Below are 26994 nucleotides of genomic sequence, written 5' to 3'. Positions count from 1 at the left end.
ACTAGTACTTCCTGATAGCTGCTGCCATACTGAAGGTATGCTACTGTCCTTATAATTGAGTATTCAAGATTAAAAAGTACTGTCTGGTAGCGCAAAGGATGGGATAGCACAGTATCATATTGTTGGATAAAGCCTTTTATAGTAGTTTTACCTTTTTTTCTGTAGGGAATGAACCAAATCTTATGTAAATTCACAACCCTGCGTACTTTCCTGGGGCTTATCTCTGTATCACTGAATCTTGCCTCCTTCTTGAGCACAATACAGCTGTTTGTCTAGAACCACTTATGTAGTTTTATACCCTTAGGGGGTGCGCTTTCTTACTCTAAAGTAACATGTGAAGATAGCAAATGGCACCTGGGAAGTGCCATTCTTTTCTCCATACAGCTTTCCGTACTCATAAGTTAAGCTGTCTTTACTGGCCTACAAGAATATTCACCTATTTCCTCTGAAAGTTTTTTTCCTTTGTGAGAAACGAAATAAGCTCAATGTGCAGCAAAACAAAACCACACCACTAACTTCGTTATCAAAGACCAATCTTGCAGTAGAATCTGAAAAGGTGGTGTTAAGAAGTGAGGCTTTCCACAGTACCTCTGTAACAGTGAGGAAGGTGAGGGAAACGATGTGGCCACGAGAGGGCTCTGTAAGGACAAGAAAGCAATTAATTCAGCAGGGCGGGAGGTGGCATATTGCCAGCTTTGCTTGTTTCTGTTCCTTTGTTTCTGTCAGGAAAGATCAGTTATATGCTGTATTCAGTCCACTGCTGCTACCACTACTGAGGTATTTTACTCTCTTAACACCAAACAACAGGTTCTGACAAATTAAATTAGATTTATTTTGTACAAATGATAAGAGGTGTCACAGTTAACAGTAAGGAAGGATATGGAATTCTATACACCTGTTTTTAACATTACAAAATGCCCTGAAAAGATAAGGACAGTGATTTTTTTTAAAAGGAGTGTCTTGACTTTGATCACATTCTAATCAGACAACGCTTTAAAAACAAAAAACAACACAACCACCACTTCCAGTAGTTCCAGTTATCAAGTCTGACATACAGTACAAAGTGTTAACAACACTTACTTGAAAGGCAGGAAAAAAATTGGTCAGCTGTCAGTTAACTCATGGAAAGCTTAAAGTGTGCTTTAGTCAGTGCAAGTAGAGGAATGTGTCGATTTCTGGACCCCCTGCTGAGGCCTGGTGAGTTATCCCTGAGAAAGCAACTTCTCTCTGCAAGTCTCTCGGAGTTTGTCGATTGTTGTCATGGACAAGGTTCCGGGTTCTGTGAATATTTTCTGGGGGCAAAATGAGAAAATCCTTAGTTAAAAGGCTGGCTTTAGACAAGATGCCAGGATTTTCTGTGTGATCCCACCTTTTACAGCCATGATGTGAGAACACTTACTGCTGTTCGGCCTCCTTAGAACAGGGAAGCATCTTTACCTACTCCATTTTAAAGACACTGTAAATCTGCAGCTCATAACAAGTGCTCCAAATTATACAAAAGTAACATTACAAAAATGCTATTGAATAGAAGTATCCAGTTAAAATTTTAGAACGCACTTGTGTTGTTGGATTGTGTACATAGTCAGAGAATCACAGAACTGCCAGAGTTGGAAGTGACCCAGCAACGATCCTGGCTCCACAGAGGACCACCCAAAAATTAAACCATACATCATATTCAGAACATACTAAGCCATCCTGGGTAATTCTACAACTATCAATTTATTTTTCCTATGGTGCTAGCATAGGTCATTCAGGCTGGGGCGCACAAAATACAACAGTCTGCTGAAGGAATAAAATCAGCATAGTCCATTGCTCCACTATCTTTGCTCTATTCCATGAGGCTTCCCAGGGTAGTAGCGTACATGGATGCAAGAATTTGAGACATTTCAAATGCTACCAAATGCTTCTGTAATTTTTCTGGCTCTCACTTGTTGCTTTTGCGATCACAAGAACAATACAGTTGTTTTCACTACTGCATTTAGAATTTCTGACAACAAAACTGTGAAGCAAGCTTAAGCACAAACTTGCTTTGTGCCGAAGTCTGCAGCTAAGCTGCGTGGGCCCCTCTGTTCTCTCTACTTGTAGCCGACAGCTCTGGAGATGAGGTTATAAATGAGCCAGCTTTGAAAGCACTCTGATAAAGAAATCCCCACTGCATTAAACTGAAAACTAAGTTTTTGTTCAAGAGGGGAACATAAAACCTTCAGCTGTCATCACCTCCAGTGGTAGCGGTATCGGCATTTCTGCAAAACAAAACTGGAGCAGGCCTTCCACCGTTCCATACAAACCTAACCTAAATTGTTTATGTTACTGCCTTGGAAGCCCCCTCACTACAGTAACCACCCCAGTTAAAATAAACACTTCTGGAAAATAAGTAACCCAGATATTTTTATTGGGGAAAACTGCACGAAAAAGCTAGCGGTCTTTCTAAAAAGTCATAGTAATGTCATTAAAGGGAGGAGCAGAAAAAAAAAAATGTCCTTCAAGGACAAGTATTTGTATCAGTCTCTGAACTGGTATTCTCGTGTCAGTTAACATTTAACAAAACTCTTACTCTAAACTGTTTATGGAAGGGAAAATCCCTGCAAACATCTTCCTTTCAAGCTAAGCTACGCTTGTGATTTATCTTTCCCCTCTCTCTTTTACCTAAAAGACTGACACGCACTAATAAGTTAAACCTCTTTTCCTCATATGAGCAAAAATGAAACACGGAACAACATCCTAACATTACAGACCTATGCGCAGAGCTCTGCCATGAGCACAGAACTTCTGGGGGTAAGAAGTCACCTACAGGGATGTCCTTTTGGGCATGCTCGGTAACAAGGGTAGTGGAGCTGGCTAAGTGATTTGTGACAGACCTGCTCCTGTTATTTTTGCAGCTAATGTATTTCACATTTCCATCAACTGAGTTAAGCTCTGAATCTAGTGTTCTGTATGCATTTAGCATCCGCTCTGTTCATAATTTACAAGAATAATTCTTAGGCTGCAGGTTGTCGTAAAACTTGGGTACTCGACTTAAGGTTTCAGACTGGAGGTTAAAAGCTGGGTACTTTTCGTTCTCTGACTAACCAAGGCTTTACATTGAAGATTTATCAATGCAAGTCGTATCCTATAATAATCTATTACAATTCCTCTGAGAAAGCGCACAGGAACACAATCAATGCACAGTTCACTGAAAGCATTCGGTAAAGTTATTTTCTTGCCAGACTTCCTGCCTTAAAAAAAAAAGTTTAAAAGGGCAGGAGGGATTTTTTCCCCCCGGTAGGATAGAGAATACAAATGGATTGCTATATATGGATTTGGATAATAATTTTAAAATAAATAACAACAGTTTGAGTTTATATATATATATATATGTATATATATACACACACATATGAAAACATTCTTCATCCTTTCAGCAATTCCCACAGACACATTTCTGTGAACTGTCTCCATCTTTTTGATGGAGACAAGTCAGTCTTGTTTTTAATTCCTAACAGCTAAAAGCCGTGAAGAATTTACCTGCATGAAGGTGTGACACTCTGTTACAAATGTTCCTTTGGTGATCTGCTTGAATTTATCACAAATGTCAGGGAAATTCGTGGCTTCCAGAATAAAAGCTTGGTGTTGCTTAATTAACGTTAAGGCCACGCGGAAGATGATCTTTGACCCTTCGTAGAACAGACAGTCCCATATTCGGAGCACGGTCTGCAGGAAAGGAGAGAATTCAGATTACTGCCCGTTTTCCAATAGGAAATTATTGCTAAAGCACCACAAATGAAATAATGATTACGGATGTACGTTAAAAAGAACTGAATGTCACCGCTTACCTCTACTGGAAGAATGTCAATAAACAAGCAGATGAACCAGCGTGACACCACCAGGGTCCACATGACCCCGTGTCTTTCCATCAGCTCTGCCACGGCAGGAACTTTCAGTTTCACCAGCTCTCCCAGGACCTCCTGGTCGGTTTTCAGGCCCATCATTGCCGGGCTGTAATAATCTTGGAGAGAAGAAACCAAAATTCAGTAGTCGGTAGACATGGTTTTCCACAGAACTGAGGGGAACGTCCTGTGTGGCTGAGTATGTAAATGTGTGCTAAGCCCATGAACCCGAAGTTTAATTAAACCGTGCAACAAAGATGCCTGCGTTGTCAGCCCTTCTCTGTCAGCCAAGGCTCATCTCTACAAAATACTACTTCATTCATGCCTACCAAACCATCTTCTCTCTGATATTCTCTGGATATTAATTCTTGGCAATTCATTCTTCCTTCTCAAGCGTGGGTAATCTAGGGAGCGTTCAAAGATACAATTCTAAAAACCTCACTATTATTTAAGGTTCAATAAATTCAGGTTCTTAATAAATAAGGTTCAACCCCCCCTTCCATGCAGGGGGGCGCAAACCTCCCAGACCACACTATACCCAGACAGTTGGAAACAAAGCCTGTAGACTGGGTCCGGTCACAAACTGGAAATATGAATTTCTGCGTGTCAGCTGTCCAGGGGAGCTGGAGACCAGGTAACGCTTCCCTTTGGGTATGACCCAACCACTATGTTAAGTTTTTCACTTATTTCTCCGATCAAAGGAAATTCCCCTTTTTCCAAGGAATAATTTCAAAAGGAAGTGAATGATGTGTCCCCATGGTAACACCTCTTCCCACTTAAAGATTTATCTGAGGGACAGGGATTGAAATTAGACCTACATCACTGCTCACCGCACTGAATTGTTGTAGCAGCCTCCAGTTTTCTTAATTTTGGATATAACTGTTAGTCCAGAGCCTGTCTGACAGGGGAAGCATTTATGTTATCGAGGTGCACGCTGAATAACGAGCACCTCAGTTCCACAAACAAGTAGTTCTGGGCATGCTTAGAGAAGAAAACTATTATTTTAGTATTTAAGAGCTCGTCAGATGTCCCGGCAAAGGACAAGATTTACAGAGATGTTCAAGGAATCCACGTTACGATTAAACATCCACTGAAACATTTAGGGTGGACTTGGTGGCAAACCTTGAGGGTTCACTGGTGCTGCGCTGACAAAATTTGCATTAACTGAAAGAAATAACGGGTACCGCAAGCACCTTCCTGCGTGTTCCCTTCCTTTGCTAATTCTGAAAAGCTGAAGTTCAGGTTCCTCTAACTTAAGCTGGTGTCTGCCAAGGTTTCCAGACATGCACACAGCGTAGACCAACTTTGTTTCCTTTGTTCCCATGAAGAATGACAGGTAAAACTCCTCTACCAGCATAAGAGTTGCTGCTGCTGGATACATTCCTTTAACCAGTTGTCTTTGACTTGCTTGTGGGGAAAGCTTTGAGAGTTAAAGCACACGCAGTGCCAAGAGGAAGTATGCTGAAAACAAACAGAAAACTACACCATGACCTCAAAGCCAAAACAAAAACCGTTCTTTCTGCATGTTTTAGTCCTGTGCACATTTGTGAACTGACAAGCTGGCAAAGTAATGTTAACTGGCCAAGTAAACTTTGCCTAAAGTGCTGCTTTAATACAAGAAAAAAATAACAAGGAATCACATTTCAGGTAAAAGAACAAGTTCTCTTCTCTTTCCTACCCTCCTTCCTCCTCTCATACACCCCCAAACCATTCTTTTTGGTGCTCCTGAGACACACAAGCACAAACTTCAAGTCACCACCAGCGACTGTCCTTGGGAGGAATGAGGACCCACGTGCTCTGTGCAATCACCCGATACGCTGAACCCAACTGCGGCTGCTATTTTTAATTTGCACAACAACGTAAGTGCCAGGGTCCCAGCGAGGGCGCAACCAGACACCTGCCCAGCAGTCTGAGGGCTGGCGAGGAAAAAACGAACAGGCAGACAAGTTGGATACGTCGCTCCTGGAATGAGCGAAGCTGCGAGCAGCCAGGAAGCCTCAGCGTAAACTCAAATTGCATTCAGCTTCTCAGAAGGTGCTGCTGGATGGAAAGGGGAAAGGAAGGATTCCCTTACCTGGGGCATTTACCTCCTGCTGTTCCTTGTGGAGTGGGAACAGCCCCCATGCACCTGATGTGCATTGCAGCAGGAGGAGCGACTGGGACTGTGTGGCCGTGCCGGTAACTGAGCCATGGCGTTCTTCCCTGATGCCAGGTCATAACGGAGAGGAGCTGCATCCGAAGGATCAGCATCTGAGATGCTTTTGTGTGTCGTTATTATACATTCATTATAGCCACCAGGGATATTACAGGTATTTGAGCAACCTGGTCTGGTGGGAGGTGTCCCTGCCCATGGCAGGGGGTTGGAACTGGGTGGGCTTTGAGGTCCCTTCCAACCCAAACCCTTCTGTGGTTCTATTAGTTATTAGCTATAATTTTTAATTATTCAATATATATTATTACTTCGTGATACATATACGTTGTTATATGTTAACGTAAATGCATATCTAAAAATAGCTGCCCAAATTAGGAAGCAGCATTTCCAGTCCTCCAGCTGCATTGCTGCGGGACCCCGTGCAAACCTTACCCTCAGATCTTGGAGCGCAGCTACTGCACAAGGCACACGAGGGAAGGCACGACGGCGCAGCTCTGCCGCTGCGGCTCTGGTTCTGGCCTTCCAGGAGAGGCGACGCACCCAGCGTCATTAGTCAGAACGATTTTGTAACCTGGCTCGGTGCCCAAACGCGTGGTAAGACCAAACCTACTTCGCTCTTCTGCTTTGCTCCTACTTGCGAGCGATGCCCAACCCCTAAAGCCTCTGCAAACATCCCCTCAGCAAAAATTCTGCAGTTCTGCCTCTGCTCCCTGACTGCAAACACTTCACCGCGCGCTTTAGTTTCCTCATCTTTTGTAATTGGCTGCTCTGCCAGAACCTCTCCCCGAAGCCAAGACACCCTTGTTTATAAACAAGTCTACACAAGCTTAACCCCACACACACACCACAGAAACTTTCACAAGATACTGTGCAGCAAATTGGCTTTACTCACCTACCACCAAAATACATCAGCTTTATGATCCTTCCATATCTTATGCCACAAACTATTTGAAGTTTCTAGATATACAACATCTAGATTCAATGAACATACTCATTATTATTCCTTCTCTGGCAAAATATTGAGCAGTTTATGACCTAGAATGGATCTGGCTCAGAATCTGCTCCCAAGCTGCCACTCGCTAATTAAAAATAAACAAATAACTAACAAGTGTAGGCTAATTGTGCATCTATTGCTCTGGGTTGGTTTACAGGAATGTCCTCTGACAAGATGTTATCCCCTGAAAAAAACCACACAGTCAGATTGCTTCCTTTTATTTCTCAATTGTCAGATGGAAGTGACGAAGATTTAGGTGATCACACGCTACATTACTTTACATCCCGTGTTCTGGAAAGCAACAAATGAAATACAGGATTGGAAATTATTACTCTGTACTACAATTAAACCATTATCAAATTCCAGAGGTCTGCCTGGATGAAAACTAAGTTCCCCAGTACCAAACTCCCCGTTCTCCAAGCTCTTTTGCAAGCTGCTCGCAGGCTCCATGTGCAGAGTGTGTGGGCAACCGGGGGGATGCTGGCAGCTCCACACGCGGGCTTCACCCCAGTGGTTCACCTGGTGCTGCTCCTCTCGCACCAAAAGGAAGAGCCAGCTCCGTCCGCTGCCAGGCGATGCATTGCTACTGTGTGAGAAACAGGGCTAGAGGAAGGGACTTTTTTCCTTGTTTGTAGGGTTTCTTTATGACTGCGCTGCCTGTCGCACGCGGACGCTGAGCCTGAAACCTGTGCGAGTGCGGAGCCTGGTGAAGAGATGCTCCTCAATCTGCTTTTCGCTGCCTCCCAACACAGGGAAGCACCTGCCCAAACCTTCCCAGTGGCGTGTCCAGCACCCGGACTGTGCTCCCCAGCGGTAATGAGATTTGCAGGAAATAAGGATCAGGCTTGTAAGGACCGCGTGACCTTGTTCTGTGTTACGGATAGATTAAGCGGCTCCAAAAATAAAAGTTTAAGCAGCAGCACTCTTATAGCCTCGAATTACCTCTGCAAGTCAGAGCTGCAGAAGTTAAAAAAGACTCCTCCGAGTCCGTTGTGCGTATGTCAGGTTAAATATAAATACTCCTACTGGAAGTAGCAGCAGGCTAGGAATTATTCTTAGTATTACAGAAATACCCACGGCAAGACCCAGGCTCTGCTGCACGTCTTCCAGCATTTCTAACCATTATTTCAAAAGCCTGCATAACCCGGCCTGGGACACGCGGTGATTTATCTCGCAGGTCCAATTTATTTAACCAAAGGGAGACATTAAGAATTGGCTATTTTAACTTTTCTCACAGTCATGAGCCACATAAAGTACTTTATCTGTAGCAATGTACTCGTAATGTCCCTGGGAGCCAAGGGAGGGGAAAAAAAAAAACACTCCACCATTTTTGAAGACTAAGTTCTTTCCAAAGTGACCTCTCAGGTGCGAATTGCAGACCCTCAGCCATCTCCATTGACTACAGGTAACAAGTACAGAGGAGAAGAACTACGCATTTGGGATGCATTCACAACTGACAGTGTACCTAGCCACCTAATGTTGCCCCTCCCTCACTTTTAAAGTTGTCCTTCTCCCCCCAAATGTTCATTTTCACACCGTTACACAACACCCAAAATGTCTCCTTGCTGTAGGAGCAGGTTAGTGTTTGCAATGAGACTTCCCTCAACGCACCAAGAGAAAAAGAGACCCTCAGGCAAAAGCAGGCTGCCATAAACAGCAACTGGCCAACTCCACGGAAAGCTTCAGTTCTGCACTTCTAGTCAAAAGAGAGACAGATCCTACCGCATGTTTTTGGGGAAGGGGGCGGAAGGTGAAGGGTGACACCTTTTCAGCAATCCTTCACTTACTGTAAGAACTTGCCGTTTGAATCTTACTGAACGTGGAGGTTATTTTAAATAACCTTACAGAACAAAGCTTTTCTTTCCAAAAAGATACGCTACCACAATCGAATTTATGAACTTCATGCACAATGCACGCAATGAATTTTATCACTTCAGTTGCACAGAAGTCAAACCAGACCACAACAGCAGCCCCACCCCACCTTTGGAGCATCTCAGTGCCACGTACACTACTCCTGCGCAATGACCTACACGTTCTCCCCGTTGGCCACTCTCAGCCTTTTTTGCCCAGGAAGGAAGGGCAATGCTCTGCTCTTTTATTTCTACCAGGGGACAGTTCAAAAAGGTGCAACGGGGCTCGTAAGAATCTGTATCACAAGATTTGCATAAAGAGTTGGACAACACATGTTTGGGAGGAAATAAGAAAAGTCACAACAGGAAAAGGAGGAAAACCACGAGTACTGCCAATTCTTTTTGCAACATCAGGCCACAGTGACCCCCTGCAGATGTCCTGGCCAAAGTGATATCCTGCAGATACGTGGCTCAATGGCAAGCTGAACTCTTAACTATGGCATTTTAAAAACACGTTCCCTGTCCTCCAGGGGGAGGATGAGCAACACCCCAAAATAGGCCCAAGCTGGAGCTTTTACTTCATTGAACCAAAGTGAACCAAAACTTCCGTTCTGAGGTACTGACCTCACACCAGAACCAAGAGCAGCCAGCTCATTCACAATTGAACACTAGCTTTAAATATATATTATATAAATATAAATTATATATTATATATATATACACACATATATATATATATACGTATATATGTAAACCCAATTCATTTTGGATGGCAGAACTACCTTACAAAAGAGAGAACCCAATCCTTATAAGGGTGCTTACGGCTTGTGATATTGAGATTACACAAACTTTTAAATTACAATATTTTGAGAAATTATTTAACATTATCGCCTTTTCAGCAAGCACAAAAAGGCAGTGTTCTACATAATCCTGTGTGGCTGTGTTCACCCATCGCTTCTGATCCTAAACTTGGAAGATGGATGCTGTGGGACAGAAATGGCCTTTTGCTTTCTTATTTGCATTTCCTGCAGCACAATGGAAATCTGAGCAGGTGTAGTAACTACCATTTGGAAACAGAAGAGGGATGCTGGTTAAATATAAAGACAATGGAAATAAATGCAAAAGACAACGGAAATAAAGGCAAAAGACAATATTCTTCCAACATTACAGACGACAAAGATGAAATATGAAGGAGCAAAGACTCCCTATGTAATCTCTTGGACACACAAAGTGAAGTTGGCAGTGTGCTAGAAAGCACAAATACAACTTTCAGACACTCTCGTTATGGGAAAAGAAGCAGGCAAGATTTGTTTTAAATACCAACTCACTGTCTTGCATTCAGTAATGACATGGGCATCATTAGAAATGAGCACAGTTTAAAGTTACAGCTACCAAAGCAAGCTCGTACAGACTGCACACAACACAGAGCAAAACGCTGTTGGCAGTTTTCCTGTCTCCCCTCTGCCCCTCTTTGTTGTGTTCACGGACGCTGGGATTGCTCCTTTCGTAAATAGTGGGTTTTTTCCATAATACCCGTGAGCTGACAGACGCTAACGGACACGGGTTATTCACCACTCAGCTGTTTCCAACCAGCCTGGCCCGACTCCAGCCACCACGCTCAATGAATTTCACCAGTCCGCAGGGCTGCCTGCTTTGGAGAAGCCTCCAGCTCACCGGGTGGGGGTGATGGTCCCAGGAGTCAAGGTTTCGGACAGACTTTTAACTCAATTTCCTCCAATGGAGGGGAATTCGTGAGCGAACACTGCAGGTTGCCACAACTGCTTACCGTGCTTGTAGAGGGGACGAATACTCTGTTATGAGTTTGCAACCCTACCACGAGTCTTACATGACCGGCGACTGCAGCTCAGCGAGGATTCTGGTCTCTGGCTTTTGTGATTCCTGGATGGGATTAGGGAGAGGAACTACTTTATCAGTTCACTGCACCGACAAGATTATTCTTGACACCTCAGCACAAAACACAGCACTTTTATTATCTCACACTCAAAAATAACCCACGCTTTCTTCAGCTCTTTACAACAATGCTACAGTCATGCCACGGGAACTCCCTCACTTAAAAGACTTGGGCAGAAGCAGGAGGCTTAAATAGAAAGCTGAACAGGCACACGTGGCTCTAGCCTGATAATTGGAGAAGGAAACCAATCCAACACTTCAGTCTGAACAGAATGAAATCCACAATCCTCTTACTTCAAGCCTGAAGAAGCTAACGAGTATTAATTTTAATCTTGAAGCAACAGGTTTTAAAGCTGTAAGGGGTACAAATGGGAGAAGAGACATACCTCTCCACCAGCCATAAACTGAAAACTTAGTAAGGCATTCAAGTCTTCTGAACGTAAAACACATGAAAAAAACAAGGCAATATTTCCCAAGCATCTCTGAAACTAAACAGACCATCACTTCTTGAACGTTTAGGTAGACAACAGGTACTGCTGGGCACTGCACATGATTTTCTTCCTATCATTTCTCCTTTACTTCCAAAGCACATACCCCTCCATAAACACATTCTCAATGTAGCTCCCTACACTGCAGACGCATTACACTATGTTTTGAAATAATATCAAAGCTTGCAGTAGCTGAGCAATTGAAAATATTTTTTTTTCCAACATCTTAAGTTACAAATACATAAATCCTGAATAAGCAGGTCTTAGTTCAGGAAAAGCTAAAGTAATCCTTGGATATATTCACTGCTGAAGAAGAGAGTGTGTTATCTCTGTATATGACATTAACCAAAACGAAGTCAGAAAACTGCACCAGCTCTGATATTCCCATTTAAGGCAGGAAGCTGATGGACTGGAAAGGATGTGAAGCAAAGGGTTATAAACACTACTTACAGAAATTGAGCTCTGTAAGGAACTTCTCTGTTTACAGAGTTTATCCAAGGAATATGAAAAGCAAACTTGACTGCTTCACAGAGGAAACACCCCAGACATTATGGGCTTTTCGACAGAGGAAAACGAAGTCTTAAGAAGTAGCAGTAGCTACCGGTTAGAATGAGGCACATTCAAATAAAAAGCACGGCAAGCATTTTTAATAAGAGTGATTTGCCCAGAGAAGCTGTGGCTGCCCCATCCCTGGAGGTGCTCAAGGCCAGGCTGGATGGGGCTTTGGGCAGCCTGGTCTGGTGGGAGGTGTCCCTGCCCAGGGCAGGGGGGTGGAGCTGGGTGGGCTTTAAAGTCCCTTCCAGCCCAAACCTTTCTGTGATTCCGTGATATACAGCTCGAATACACTGCTAGGAGTGGTGGTAGAGTCTCTTCCAACCAAGTCCAGGGCCTTTCACAACAACAAGCTCCAGCCAAATGTGCCTGCAGTAGAGGGAATGGGAAGCAATGCTGCTGTTTGCTCGGCTGGCTTCTTGTCCAGCAAGCCCAGTTACAAATCTCACTCCATGAGCCTCGGTATCTAACACATGGATTAGCTGCAGTAGACAAATACATTTTCTAGGAGTTTACAAGTTCAAATACAAAACTGTATATGAGGATCTACAACAAGCACCTACAACCCCATTTTACATTTGTCAGCAATTATATTATGCTTTTTGCTGTCCAAGTAAGATGTCCAGGAAGGCTGCATTATTGTAAATGAACACGCAGAGCCCCTGCTGACCATTAGAAGGACAAAAATATATGCTATGAGGAATGAAATAAGCTATTTACTTTGGCTTTGCTTCTGCTGCTTTAATTACGGAGTTAAAACAGCACAATCCCTTTAATCAATACGTAGACAGCTCTGGCAAAACAATAGTGTTTCAACACTACACGTGCACATTAATGCTTCCACAACTAAAACCACTAGCTGAAAGCAAGCAAACAAAATGCCCCACCAACACGACTACTTCAATAAAACATAAGGCACCAAATTTAAGTAAGTGCTGTGCGCTAAGACTTGGCTTTTACACATCCGGAAAAAAAAAAAAAAAAAAAAAAAACGGATCTCCTTCCCCCAAACCCATGCTTCTGTATTTCCACTGCTACCTACCTTCCTGCTTTATGAGCAGCCAGGCAGTTCTGCCTTTAATCGGACCTAACCAAATTAAGCGTTCATTTGAAAACTTTATTTTGCTGGTGGCTTTTGAAAGGGATTTGAAACTTTGATCGACTGGGGAGACAAAGAGGCAAACATCACTGCTGGCACAGATAGCCGAAGGCTGCAGTCCCCTCTCAGAGTGGGACCATGGAAGGACTATTAAAGATAACTCAAGGTTTAACATAATTAAATTCTATTAATACAGGGCTTGCCTGCCAGCAGGAAAGAGATGGGCCTGACTTTTTGGATGGAATAAATCTTTTAGGTCCCGCTTCCACAGTGTAAACACAGCCACATCAAGGAATAATACAATACTCTTGAGCATTTTAAAACACTAAGGGTTCTTCTGGTGTGTAGCCAAAATTTAGCACATCCCCACACAAAAGTAAGGCTGAGAACATGTACATGTTGTCATACCCTAGAAACCCGTGGTTTAGACAAAACTGTTGTACTTCTACCCAGCTACCTAAAGCCCATACACTGAATATTGAGCTCACTTTTTACCGATGAGGCTTGTGATTTGCAAGGAATAAGATACATATAGGAAATAAAATTATTCCAAAAGTATAAGCATACTTATCACGTAAAAGCAGAAAAACCTTAGTTACTTGTTTCCTGCTTGCTCAAGTCTCCCAAGTGGCACTGCAGTTCAGATTTGTAAGTAATAAGCATTTCAGGCTTATCAAGGTTTCTAAATATACACACACGATGACCCCTACATTCCACCTTCAGCTTATCAGGACGCTGCATGCTTAATTCCTGGATAAATACAACTGACCTCTAATGTTCAAAGATGAATCCTTTCGTCGTGGCTGCTCACTAACAGTAGAAGGTGTCAGTCTTCAGAGCCCCTATTTATCCAGCCTATCAGTCAAGCGTTCCTCTCTCCTCATGGTGGACGTGATCACAGAATCATTAGGGTTGGAAGAGCCCTCCAGGATCACCTGGTCCAACCATCCCCCTACCACCAATGTCACCCACTAAACCATGTCCCTAAGCACCACGTCCAACCTTTCCTTGAACACCCCCAGGGACGGTGACTCCACCACCTCCCTGGGCAACCCGTCCCAGTGCCTGACTGCTCTTTCTGAGAAGAAATGGCTCCTCATTTCTGACCTGAACCTCCCCTAGTGCAACTTGAGGCCATTCCCTCTCGTCCTACCAATAGTTACCTATGAGAAGAGGCCGACCCCCAGCTCCCCACACCTTCCTTTCAGGTCATTGTAGAGAGCAATAAGGTCTCCCCTGAGCCTCCTCTTCTCCAAACTGAACAACCCCAGTGCCCTCAGCCGCTCAGTTCCTTCAACCAGAGGACGGAAAGAAATACGTGCTTACTTGCAACCAAAAGCAAGCAGTCTGAATAGAAATACTTCATAGGTAGTACAGCATTCTGTATTTCTCAAGTGACTCTTCCCTCAAAACCTGAAGCCTGTATGATGGGACTTGAAAGAATGTCATAACATTGATAACATTGAGCAAGGGAAAGACAAGGATGCACAAGAGTTGGATGAGCAATTAGGTTATTATTCAGTTCAAATATTCATGCCTCTTACTGTGCCTAGTCTCTTCTGCAAAAATACCTGCAAGTCTATGGCTGATACAACTGAGAACCACAGCCAGCTCAAGACAGAAATGTGTTAGACCTTACTTATCTGAACACGCAGACATTTGCCTTAACCAGCAGTTGCTAAGCTACACACCGAGTTAGTATCTTGCACTGCACCTTTTGTTCTTGCAGATAATGCCCGCTAGTTCGCTGCAGTCTACCAGTTTTGTGCCTATTTCATTATTCAAAAATCCTTATTTTTAGTAACTGATAAACAACCATGCAGTACGCAAGTTTAAAGAAAAGAAAAAAAATCCCAAAAAAGTCACCTAAAAAAAATAGCAGGCTGAAGGCACATTGCTAGACTTCCTTGAGGAAGACTTGTAGGCTAATTTAAGATTTCCATTAACAACACTGGAGAAGAAGAGCAAGCTGGTATTTGTTAACAATACTAACCTGGAAGGTGTTGTCCCATGTCAACACACACGGCACAATGGAGTAACGTAGTGAAAGAATTGGATTACGTGAGGATGGAGTCAGGGAGACATGATGATATTTAACAAAATACAGAGACAAGAGCGTGCAAACAGTTCACCAAAAGGTGCTATAAATTCCTATAAGCTGCGGGAAAACACCTGTCAGCAACGAAAGAGGACAGTAGTACATACATCATTACCAAGATCACAGATCAAAATGACCCAGAAAAAAAGGCAAAGGAGATCCTACAGTTTTCCTCTCTCAAATAAAACACTTTCAGCTGTGAAGAGAGAGAAATAATGCCACTGCACAAGGCACTAGCAATATACCCACTAGGGAGGGGGAAAAAGTGTCATTGTGAGCATGTCAAAAAAAAAAAAAAAAAGATCTAACAAACAAGCACATAACATTTTTAGGCTAAGAAGGGAACAGAGACCAAAATACAAGAGAAGAGTTTGACTGAAGCAGCTTAGTAATACAAACCAAGTGAAACAAGTGAAAAAAAAAATGTTCTGATATATATATATACTTATATATATAATGCCTGCCATGCTAAAGTGAGTTCAAACTGTCTTTTCCTCTCTTAAAACTCACCATTTAATCATAAATGTAAAAAAAAAAAAAAAAAGGCAAATATGCTCCTTAAATTACATACCAAAGTACCACAGTCATACGTTACCTCCTACCTGCTACTTTCTAAAGCCACCCCCCCAGAATTTCCTCAACAGAAGGAAAAATTTTCTCAGCAAGAAGTAAAGCTATGAGCAGAACAGAAACAGCAGAGCTATACTGCACAAAAATTGCAAAGCCACATTTTCTCTGAGTTTGAACTGAATCCATACTGGTTCTTCTGGGCAATGCTGTCTGCTCCAGCTCAGTCTATTTTGACTGAACCCGGGAATAAAAGAATCTTGGTAGCACCCAAAACTTCAGTTAAACAAACAGCTGCATTCTCCCATGGCGTGTTTAAATGAGATATGCCCCTAATCCCTCCAAACCCACAGCTGAGCAGCTGACAGCCACAACAGGCATGGGGCTGGCCTTCAGCAGAAGCACAAATCCTTCTGGCTCCGCTCAGCTGCACTGACCAGCGCTGAGCTCAGCCAGATGCGCGGCGTACACACAGCCCTACACACCAGCAAACCTGTTTAACTTCTGCTGGCTCCCTCTTACAGCTGCACCAACTCCATCTGGATGTAGTGGGATGATTCAGACAGAAAAACTTCTACTTACGAGGTCCCATCGCCAGTTGTCCCCTTCTGCCAGCTGGTGGAGGAGTCGCACCTCCATCGTACTCTATGGCACATCTCTCTCCCTGGTATAAAGACCACTAAGACTGGGGAGGAGAGCTGTGGACTGGGGAAGTCCTCCTCTGTCATTTCCCCCAGGAGCTGCCTCTAATCCTTTATCTGTCACACGCCACATTTTTCAATAGATGACACGATCTGTGGCTGGTTTGGTTCACCTGGTGACCAAAACAACCCCTGCCAGTACCCAGGTGTTGAGTGCAATTATATGCTTGCGGGCAGGGGCAAGGAAGCTTTCACAGCAGCACCTCAGAGGGCAGAGGAGGAATTTCCAAACTGTCCTGAATCGCCCCCGATTTAACTGCAGTGACACGGGGATGCTTGGAAAATGAGGACATGACCTGGAGGCATATCTGTCGCAGTGAAAGGGGAAAACGTGTAGCTCATAATGGAAACAGATCAAGAAAAGAGCCACAGTAGTAAAACTGAAGGAAAAAGACTGGCTTAACAAACTGTCAGCACCCAACGAAACTGACTGCTACTTTTCCCTCTGAAGACCTGGAGAGTACACAGTACTTCTCTGCTTTCCCAAGGAGTAATTGAAGGGCTTTAAACTGAAATGTGCTGTACCCTGCACTATTAACACAATGGTAGTACTTATCTGAGACAGTTTCTTTATGGATACAGTCTGTCCGCCTCTCTTTCACACATACATAATGTTTCTGAAATTATGATGATTATCCATCATGCTTTGAATTTCATAAATGTACAATTCAAGCGTGACCTGAGACGGTAGTGGGGATAAAAGGAAAAAATATAAATATATATATGTATGTATAAAAATCACCACCATTATGACAAAGAACTGTCATGCAAATTTTTTGGCAGAAGAATAGCAGCATCAAGTTTTCTGACAATGAAGCCTCGTATTCCTTCAATGCAAATATTTGCACTAGATAGAAGATTCACCCTACTAACTCGGGCTCTTGTTGAGGCACCCGAGCTGGAAGAGGTACCTCAAACTCTCTTAAAGCTGCCTGTGGAGGAGAAAGGGGCACAGGCAGGTTAGCGATTCTGATCAGATATCCCTTTCACCACTACTGCCAGCATGCACGTTTCTAACGTCAGTACCTCAGTTGGATGCCTCTGGACTGGACGTGCTGAACCCAGGCCAAAGCCTGTAGTAAGACTCTCATTACAGGGTAGTAAATATGTATCTATAAACAGGGTAGTAAAAAATATACCTATGGATATAAGTAAATGCACATCTCCTTTATACACAGTAATTGCCTTTCACATTATCAGTTTCTTCTCAACACCAATGCTACCAGCATAACATAAATGCAACAACTAAGAGGGCAAAATAGGAGCAACTTTTGTCATTTAGATATCAGCGATGTGTAGAAGGATATTAAGGGCTTCACGACAAACTAATTGAGGTAAATTCCTTGCCAAAAGCAATGATAAATTTATGAATATATCCTGAGCTGGAAGGGACCCACAAGATGAATAAAAAAAAAATCTGAATCTACTCCTTTGTCCCAAATAAAAACATGCAGGACTATCAAAAAGATTATCAGCAGAAGTTGCCACACATCAGTTTGCCATCAAATGTGCCTTTTACTGAGGGCCCTATGCCCCAAAAAGCGATGCCAATGGAAAGACATCCTCCGATTTCAGCCAGTGACAGGTCACATGGCAGACAGGAGCCTGCTGTCTCCTACCTGTTTGCACAGCTTATAGTTCTCAAGGCTGAACAAACCAACAGACAGTTGGTTTCTTCAGGCTATTGTCATAGCTTGAAAGTAAGCTTCAAGGCTGCAAAATCTCAAATATTTGCAGACTGACTCAACACGTCACAGTGCTCCCAGCCAGTTCCTACTCCTGCAATTTGCAAACTCTGTCCAACCATTCTGCTTAACGTGCAAGGGAAAAACTCAGCTCCTACATGATGTATTCGGTGTAAAAGGTAATTCTTGCAGTTGGTCAAAAGCATTAAAAAAACTCCCTCAGCTCTTTATCTTTCTTAGAGTCTTTCCCGTCTCTTCAAAAGGGAAGAAAAATGTTTTTTTAAAATCTTAAACTAGACCAGAAAGAAACAGAAATACAAGTATCAACCTTGATGCCTTTGACCAGCACTTAGCTGACGCTGTAATATTGTAGTCAGCCTCCAGACATTTGGGATAAACATCTGTTCAAAACCAAAACTTGGCCAACAGCAAATTTCACAGCCTCCTTATAGAAAAATGAGTCTCTTCTGTTCTGAATATGACACACATGGAGCGTGTAGCTGTAAGTCAGTCCCATGCACAATGCTCATGGGAATTCACGATGAAGCCATTCTTCCTCTAGAATTAAATCCCAAGAAAGAACATTCCCAAATATATTTCACAGGATTATAAATCATAGCTGTGCCTGATGTTTGCTTCTGGCTTTGAACTACTCCACATGTGGTGAGATTCAGTTTAACATGAGGCAAAATTCTGTGTGAAAGCTCCTGCTGCAAGCCCAGGCAAGGAAAGTTAGGGAGCTACTGAGCCGACCAGATGTAAATGCTATCTGCACTGTAGGGTGCACTGAATTTCCTTAAAGGCTACTGACCAACCTGGCTAGATCACAATCGATTATAAGAGCTGTGAAGGGAACTTCGCATACAGCCACAGGCAGGAACTTTGACGTTTGCCTGCTCTGCTGCACTATCAGTGTGTGGAAATGCCCAAGGCATGCCCACTCAGAGGGTCCCCACGCCTAGCAGAAGCCCACTCCACCTTGCCAGCTGTCTCTGAAGAAAGCTCATGCTGCCTCTTGCCAAGCCACTGGGAAGTGCTGCTGCAGGCTCAGTGCTCACTCTGTGTGCATCTCCCACCTTTGCTCTGTGATTACTGCTTCATCTGTGCCTCATACCACATTCCTGCAAACAGAAACGCCAAATCCCAGACACCCTCAGTTCTGTTCCCCAGCTTCACACTGGCGCAGGAAGACACCTACCTAACAGGTACAAGTAGGGAGTGAGAAATAAGACTGCAAATTACCATACAAGTAAACCACTCCATCAAGACTAAATTGTAACTACAGAAAAGACAAGTTTTGCCTGTGTGTGGTGTCTTTGTCCTGTGCTTCCAGGACCCTAAAAAGTCTTCAGTCCATGCAAACCCATTTTAACACGTGAACACTCTAAAAATGGACAAAAACACAAAGATAAAATAAAAGCCAAGCTCCAGCATACAAAACAAACTCTTCAAGTTTTTACCATACCGGGCAATATTCTTCCAATAAGAGCATCTAGCAACCAAAAGGACTCCTCTTCATTCTTTGTAATAAGAATCAGGTATCCAGCTATGAAATTCATGCCCTGAAAAAGAAAGAAGAATTTTAAGATGCGTACACTTACCTCAAGAGTTTCTAGTTCATTTATTTTGACTAAAGGCTAAGTTACCGCAGTTTACAAAGGGGACGTATCAAGTAAAGTCCAGTAATAAAGGCCACTGTTTGAGTAAGCTGTTAAACCGCCAAGATGACAGCTAGTGAGAATTATTAACAAAGCTCAAGGAGAGAAAATTAAAAGAAAAAGCTTAGTAGTCTGTAATTTACTTTAAATTTTCCCTTTTTAAAAAATCACAAAGCAACGTCCTAGTGTAACTATTGACTGTTCTGACCAGAACCAAAGCATAGCTGATTTGGATGTGCAATGCAAACAGAACACACCTGCAGGTGGACCACGCAGCTGCAGAAGGAGAAAGCCTGATCCAAACACTCCTTCGTAAAAAGTTGCAGCTTTTATGAGCTGTTGCTGCTTAGCTCATCAAACAACTGTATACAAATCATTTGTTTCCGTTAGTACCTCCAGTACTGCCCCTGGTAGGCAATGACTCTGGCCACAGCAGCTCCTGCCTTTCAATGTAAAAAGGAAGGGGAACAACAGGAAGGAGCGAGGGGGAGCTACCAAAAAATTATGAAAACTAGTCAGCCCATAACTGGCCTATTCTGACTGCATAGAGAACACACAGGTTGTGAACTGGTATTCCCCATAAACATACTGCCTCAGCCTCAGGCACTTTTTTTGTATCCACCATAATATCACTAAGTTATGGCAGTATTACTAATTTACATGCATGGTAGTTCACCTTCTTTGGATTCCTCATCTTGAAAACAAACAAACAAAAAACATTTAAGCGTATCTTTTCTATTGTAAACAAGACGACAACTGCAATATCACAGCAAGCACACCAGCATGACAATTTACAAAAGGTGTCTCTGAAAATGTTCCTAAGCTGACAGGAAATTATCTTTAAATATTTACAGGCTATGAAAGCTGGTGTTGGTTACATTGCCTTCTTCAGTTTCATCCCTTTATTTGGCCTTCTCCCTGTTCTCTCCCCTTCCACGTTTGACTTCTCCAGCACTGTCTATGGGCACAGGCAGCAGCGCTGTCTCTCGGTCTCCTGAGTGCTGCCAGTCACAGCTCTGAAAAGATGACGGCCACCAAGAGGGCCCTTCACAGCCTCTGGAAGCCAGAAGTTCCTATCTCAGCTGAAATCTCATTTCTTGCATTCAGCAGATTTGACTCGCCTGTCCCACCACACAAGGCCTTGCAACGCTCCCATAACACGGAAATATTAGGACATGGCATCTTCCCCAGGGCTTCATTTTCAAGCTTTGAGTCACTCAGCGCTTGTTACTCAGACGGCTTGGACAGACCTTGCGTGGCCTTACACGGCGCTCGCCCTTCTAGCCAGGGAGGCAACGATTTGTTTCGAGGCTGACGGCTCAGTAACTGCTTCTATCTATGGTGACAAGAGACTGCTTGGCATTTAACACGGCATACACAGGAAAATACTCTTAAGCATAAATTCACAGGACTCTTGATTTTAGGTAATGTCATGCCCTTGTCACGGCATGACCATGCAAAGCCCAATACGCTCCCAAATGGGGGGGCTAAATGCCAGCAAATACTACAAATGCAGTAGGATTATGAAAATGCCCCTGAAGAGCCTTCAGATGCTAAAAGGAATTCCGCAAAATAAAGTACTTTTTTTTTTTTTTTTTTTTTTTAAACTCTGAATTTTCTAATGTTTACAGGGTCTCTCCTATTGTGCAGCAGGCACCACAATATCTATCTGGATGAAGTCTGCTGCTTCACTAGTAGAAAACATCCATTCCTGAAACATTCCCTGATTTACAACGTGCCTACCCAATTATCCAAAATCCTAGATGATATATCACATGAGCACTGGTTTTCCTGTATTTTGAAAAACGTTCCAGTGAAAACAAAGACAACTGAGATCTCATGATGACTCCTACACACCAAGGACTATTCCAGGAAAGACGGCAGGAGGGAGGAAGAGGGAAAGACAAGTTCTCTTTTTCCTCCTGTCCAAAGCGGCTAATCTTGATGCAACTATGTGTAATGAAACGCTTGTTTTGCACTTAATGAATCAAACCAAATACAGTCAAAGTAGCTACCAAAAGACCCTGGGGAAACTCACAAGGATACCTGAACTTGCTTGAAGTGATTAATTTTTTTCTCTCCCAGGGCCATTTTAAAAACAGAAATTGTTTGTGGATCTGCTTCTGAAAGCGCACATTCAAATGGACAAAACCAATTACCATTGGTGAAATGCAGCATTGCTTAGAAACAAACAAACGGGGGAAAAAAAACACAACACAATGACTACATACCTGACAATATCCTACTGCTTTATTGTGGTGCCCGTATGCTACCAATACATTGTAGAGCGTGTGCTGCAGGCAGGGATCAGCCGTTTTGCGGAATTTTATGTTATCTGGAAATGTTCTATTCATGTCTAGACAAAAGGGAGAAAAATGATCAAAATTAAGAGCTGTTCCCTCCTTGGCTTTCAAAGCAGACTTTTACAGCTTTCCTGAACCACAACTGAAACCTCATTAAACTGTAGTTTTGGTGGATGAATTTTAACAAGAACCAGCTTTACCTCTGTTTTGGCTAAAAGAGCATCTACACTTGAGGATAATCCATTCCTAGACAGACTAATCCTGTTAGGGTACAGAAAACAATTTAAAGCAGGACTAAAGAAATTCTCCTGCAGAATGGACTCTAGGTCTGACTGCAAAAGCTTAAATGAAAGCAAACCACCCATTTAGACCAACAAAGAGAACTCATACCAAATTTATCTAGCAGAGCGGCCTGAAATGAGCTGCACCTCTAGGAAAACATTCTCATAACAAATCCAATGATCTTTCGGTTGACTTATCATTCAGGGAGCTTCAACCAAACAGTCCCAAACAACTAAAAATATAATCTTGGTCCTGCAACTGAGCACGTCTACCTGAAATCACTGTAATTTTTTTTTCCCTGTGATGGGACCATTGGACAACCTTTTCCTTCCTTTGCGCAAGATCCCCAAGAAGGAGATTGATTTGTCAACAGTGCACATGGCACATCCTTAGCTCAGTGCTAAACCAAGGAAGGACTGTGCAGTTACTGACACTTCAAAACTTTCATTTCTTCTGGACCAAATGCGAATAACAGGCCTCATCTCTCTCTACAAAGGCCTAAAAACTAGGCATGCAGGTTTGAGCTAGTCACCCAAAACTCCCTTTGGTTGTTGGAAAGAAAGAGGCAGAGTTAATTTTTAGCTTGCTTCACTCTATAAAGAAGGAAGCCAAGGTTACTAGTCCACTTGCATGTCTGACTTTCAGAAGTCCAAGTCAGGGAAAAAAAAATGTTTTAAAAGTAACATTACTTTGAAGATTTTCAAACCTTGAGACATTAATAAAACAACAGTTATTTTGGTTGGCTTTAACAAAAACAAAGAAAAAATGAATTACAGTAAACAAAACAAAAAAAAATCAGTAACAGTATTACTGTACAGATATTTATGTCCTAGAGTTATCAGATCCTATCAGCTTTTCCTGCATACTGGAAGAAGTCTACTACAGCTTTGACACAAACTTGAGTTGTAAGCAACCAAAGGAAGAAAGTCGCCCAAAATCATGATTAGTTTCATGGAAATCACAAGCATTAAAAAAACTTTACACTAATCAGTATTTCTTCCTTTTAAAGTCAATAAATCATTTACAGAAACAGGAGGGTTGGAAAATATTTCACCTCACCACTCATGTGACTTAAAAGAAAAGCTCAAGGAAAAAGATAATTTTTAAAAGGACTTGAATAACAGCCAGGCTAACTAAGGATACAGTTGCAGGAACAAGGGGATAACTAAGTGCTGTCTTTCCTCTTGGTACGAAGAGCAGCATTGTATTTGCATAATCGGAATAATTTCTTGTTTATTGAAGTATAGGCTGGGCTTCACAAAAAAAAAAAAAAAAAAAAAGAGGAATGCTGACATTTCAGCAGTGGCTCTTCCCCCCAAGCTGTGCAGAATAAGGGCAAGAGGGGAAGAGGAAAAGTCCCCTACACACAGAGCAGAAGCAGACCAAACTGAACTGACCTTTAATTTCACAAGCTGGGGAAGGCCTAAGGCTAGAGCATCAGCTCCTACTTGCTTTCTCATTACAGACCATGATTTTCCATTAAGGTTGGGAGAAACCACGAGCCGTCTTTTGTCAGATCATTACCGTGAGCACAGAGCAGCAAGAGCAGGCAGTCCTCCTTCCTCCCCTCTCCACTCTCCCCTTCTGCTCCCACCTGCATGTTTTTCCCCCTCCTACAGCTCTGAGGCTCCTCCAAGCACAAGCCGAGCAGCGCCAGCCCACTCGCCAAGCTTGCACAAGCCAATGTGTTTTGCTGTTTTATCGGACTTGTGCCAGAGATGCCTGAAGGCAAATGGCAGAGGCAGATGAAGAGAGTTGTACCTGACTTGAGCACTGACCCCACTTTACTACAGCGGTCCCAACAGGGATGGCTGAATACCTCCTTCTCCCCATGCACACTTCAGAGCTGACCTGCTCTCCACTCACCTACGTCCTTCTGTTAGGACAGATGTTAGCGGCCAAAGGAACACAACCACAAGCTACTCCAGTTTGGGGGAAAGAAAATCACCAGAATGGACTGAGCAGGGAAATCAAAGTGAGTGCTTTTTACTGCTAGATAAACCCCAAAACCACGACAATCTTGTGTGCAGACCTGCTGACTAGATCCAAGCTATGCACAGGAGCACGGGGCCAGGAGGAAGGCCACAGAGAAAAGACTAGCTATTTCTTTGCAGTACACTCAGATTAAATCCCAAAAGCTTTTTATTTCAGATGATCCTTCAGTACTGGGAGGTGGCGGTGTTATGCTGCTGCGAAACAAAACCAACAGCTTTCCTCTCCTGTTGATTTATCTCTGTGCAGCAAGCATGAGAAGACCGTTGGCTTGCTTCTTTCCTTCCAGAGGACTGCAGCATTTTCACCTCTCATTCAGCAACACGAACATAGGCAGAAAACCACATTAGACTCAGTTGTAGAAAGAGATATCTATTTTAAAACCCTAAATTAGAAATGTAGATGCTATTTCTGGAGCAAAGAGATTTAAATGTGCGCTCCATTAATGTTTTTTGCATCAGTCTTGTGCTTTTCACATTTAGGTTCCTTCAAAAGCCAGGCATGCCTACAAGCCAGACTTCTTCAACTTGCTACCCCACCCTTTCTGTACTTATCTTCGTATCGATGTGCTTCCCACTCCCAGACAAAACGGCCGATAAATTACACAAGCATTTATTTATTTATTTGTTTATTAACATCCTATACTCCATGTGGGTAATGGCCACAAAATGGAGCACAGGAAGTTCGGCACCAACATGCGAAAGAACTTCTTCACGGTGAGGGTGACGGAGCACAGGAACAGGCTGCCCAGGGAGGTTGTGGAGTCTCCTTCTCTGGAGATATTCAAGGCCCGTCTGGACGCCTACCTGGGCAGCCTGCTCTAAGGAACCTGCTTTGGCAGGGGGGTTGGACCCAATGACCTCTCTGAGGTCCCTTCCAACCCCTACACTTCTGTGATTTTGATCACACTTCTTCACTACTGTTAGCCTGTAACTTGCTTCTGTTCTGAATACATTCCAGGCAAGTAATTTTTTTATTTTATTATTTTTTTTGCCAAGTACAAGCATTCAAAAACTCCAGTGAAAACCTAATCTCATTATTCTGGAGGTCATCAATTACAATTTGAAAAAATAAAATACGTAAAGGGTATTTTAAATTTGTTATAATTGGATATTCAGGACTTATCTTCAAGCTTTACTTCGTAACAATGAGAACTAGAAATTGTTCTGGATATTTGGTTTTTTGGTTTGTTTTAAAAAGTTATGTTGAAGTTTGCTATCAACTAAGACTAGAGAAATCAAGCCTGAATCACCCGGCTTCAAGTAATAGTTCAATAGCTTAAAGCAATCAAGAAAGCAAACTGGGATAGGATTTTCTACAAAAGGAGATGATAATACCACTGCATGGAATTGAGAAGCATCCTGTATCTTGGTTATTGCATAAACCCCAGTCCCTTTCACATCCAAAAGGTGATACCAGAATTGGAGAGAACACGGAAGAGAACGACAACAATCACAGGAATGAAATGGCTACCATACACAGAAAGGCAAAAAGGATTAAAGCTCTTTAGTCTGGAGGGATATGCTTATGAGTGAGGCAGCACAATGATCTGCAAAATCATGAGCAAGTTGAAGCAGATGAAAAAGGAGCAACACCATGTTTTTGGTGATTTTTTTTCCCCCTATCCAGTGCTATTAACTACAAACATGACATGACTCAGGAAGTCCCCCAATTCACAGATAACTGGACACTAGGTAAAATATTCTGAGGAAGTATCACCATGCACTCTCCTTCTCCAGTTCTTCCTTTAACTGTTTCGGCAGACAGACAAGGAGACGAGGTAGCAGTTGGGCACCACCTGATTTAACTTCTCTAACACAGAGCCCAAAGAGCTGATACTGCTCTTCCGCATGGCTAAATGCCATGAAAAACTCATGAGAACGTTCCCAACCTCCACGAATAGTTCAACGCCCCTTCAGAGAAACTTATTCGTGCTTTGCGAGTAAAATATTCACTGTCTGAAGCGTAGAGTCGATTTTATAGTTGGCTATTGTCTGAATTACAGTTCTGAACCTATTACGAATGATCCCACAGCCGCTACCCGACCCACACAGCTAGGTCCTCAAGGCAGCAGTCATGAGGTGCTGTACAGGCCGTGGGGACTCTCAGATATCAGACCCCAAGTTTGTCACCAATACAGCTCCCCCTCATGAAATGCTGTAGTGGGTTTATATGGCAAGGTTTTGGTAGCAGGGGGCCATAGGGGTGGCTTCTGTGAGAAGGATCTAGAAGCTGCCCCATGTTAGGTAAGGGCCCCGCTGCTGACCAGAGCCGAGCCAATAAGCGATGTTGTTTGCGCCTCTGTGAGAGCAGATTTAAAAAAGGGAAAAAAATAAAAAAGTGAAAACATGGATATTAGCTGCATGTGTACATGGGAAGACTTGCACACACTACATACTTACCTGAAAATGGCCTGGTTGAAGGGGGACTTACTGCAAAGAAGCTACATTAACTTAACGCCCAGGCCTTTTTGTAGCCTGCAGGTAGACTGTGTCAGGAGGACACAAAGGACAACACCACTTGTCCAACTGAACTTTACTACATCAGTGCATGAACAACAAAGCTCAGTAGAAACATATTCCCTTCTAAATATGTACGTAAACTAAACTATGAAAATTGCCATCAACTTTCAGAGACCTGCATTCCTTAAGTTCTTATTTTTACGTTTAAAGAAGTCTTCTCTCCCACATTTCTCTTCAAAAATAAAACCCAAAAGTGTTCCAAAAGCAGGCGTCATAAAACAAAATCATCAATAAAGCCCATCAGTTAAGAAACAAGATGAAGAAGAAATCGTTC

At 42.8% G+C, this 26994-nt stretch overlaps 1 protein-coding gene across 1 annotated transcript in view; it reads right to left on the bottom strand.

The window, feature by feature from the left end:
* Positions 1-812: 812 nt before the first annotated feature.
* Positions 813-26994, bottom strand: part of GRTP1 (growth hormone regulated TBC protein 1) — a 36153-nt gene continuing 9971 nt past the window's right edge. Inside the window, exons 4-8 of the mRNA XM_035565585.2 lie at positions 21853-21977; positions 19429-19525; positions 3813-3985; positions 3505-3690; positions 813-1292 (exon numbers count right to left, since the gene is read on the bottom strand). Of these exons, the coding sequence (XP_035421478.1) occupies positions 1203-1292; positions 3505-3690; positions 3813-3985; positions 19429-19525; positions 21853-21977 (671 nt within the window). The 3' untranslated portion in view covers positions 813-1202. The remainder of the gene's footprint in view (positions 1293-3504; positions 3691-3812; positions 3986-19428; positions 19526-21852; positions 21978-26994) is intronic.

This window comes from Cygnus atratus, chromosome 1 (genome assembly GCF_013377495.2).
Source record: "Cygnus atratus isolate AKBS03 ecotype Queensland, Australia chromosome 1, CAtr_DNAZoo_HiC_assembly, whole genome shotgun sequence".
NCBI lineage: Eukaryota > Metazoa > Chordata > Aves > Anseriformes > Anatidae > Cygnus > Cygnus atratus.
The sequence above is the reverse complement of the archived record's forward strand: the minus strand, read 5'-3'. Positions and strand labels throughout refer to the sequence as shown.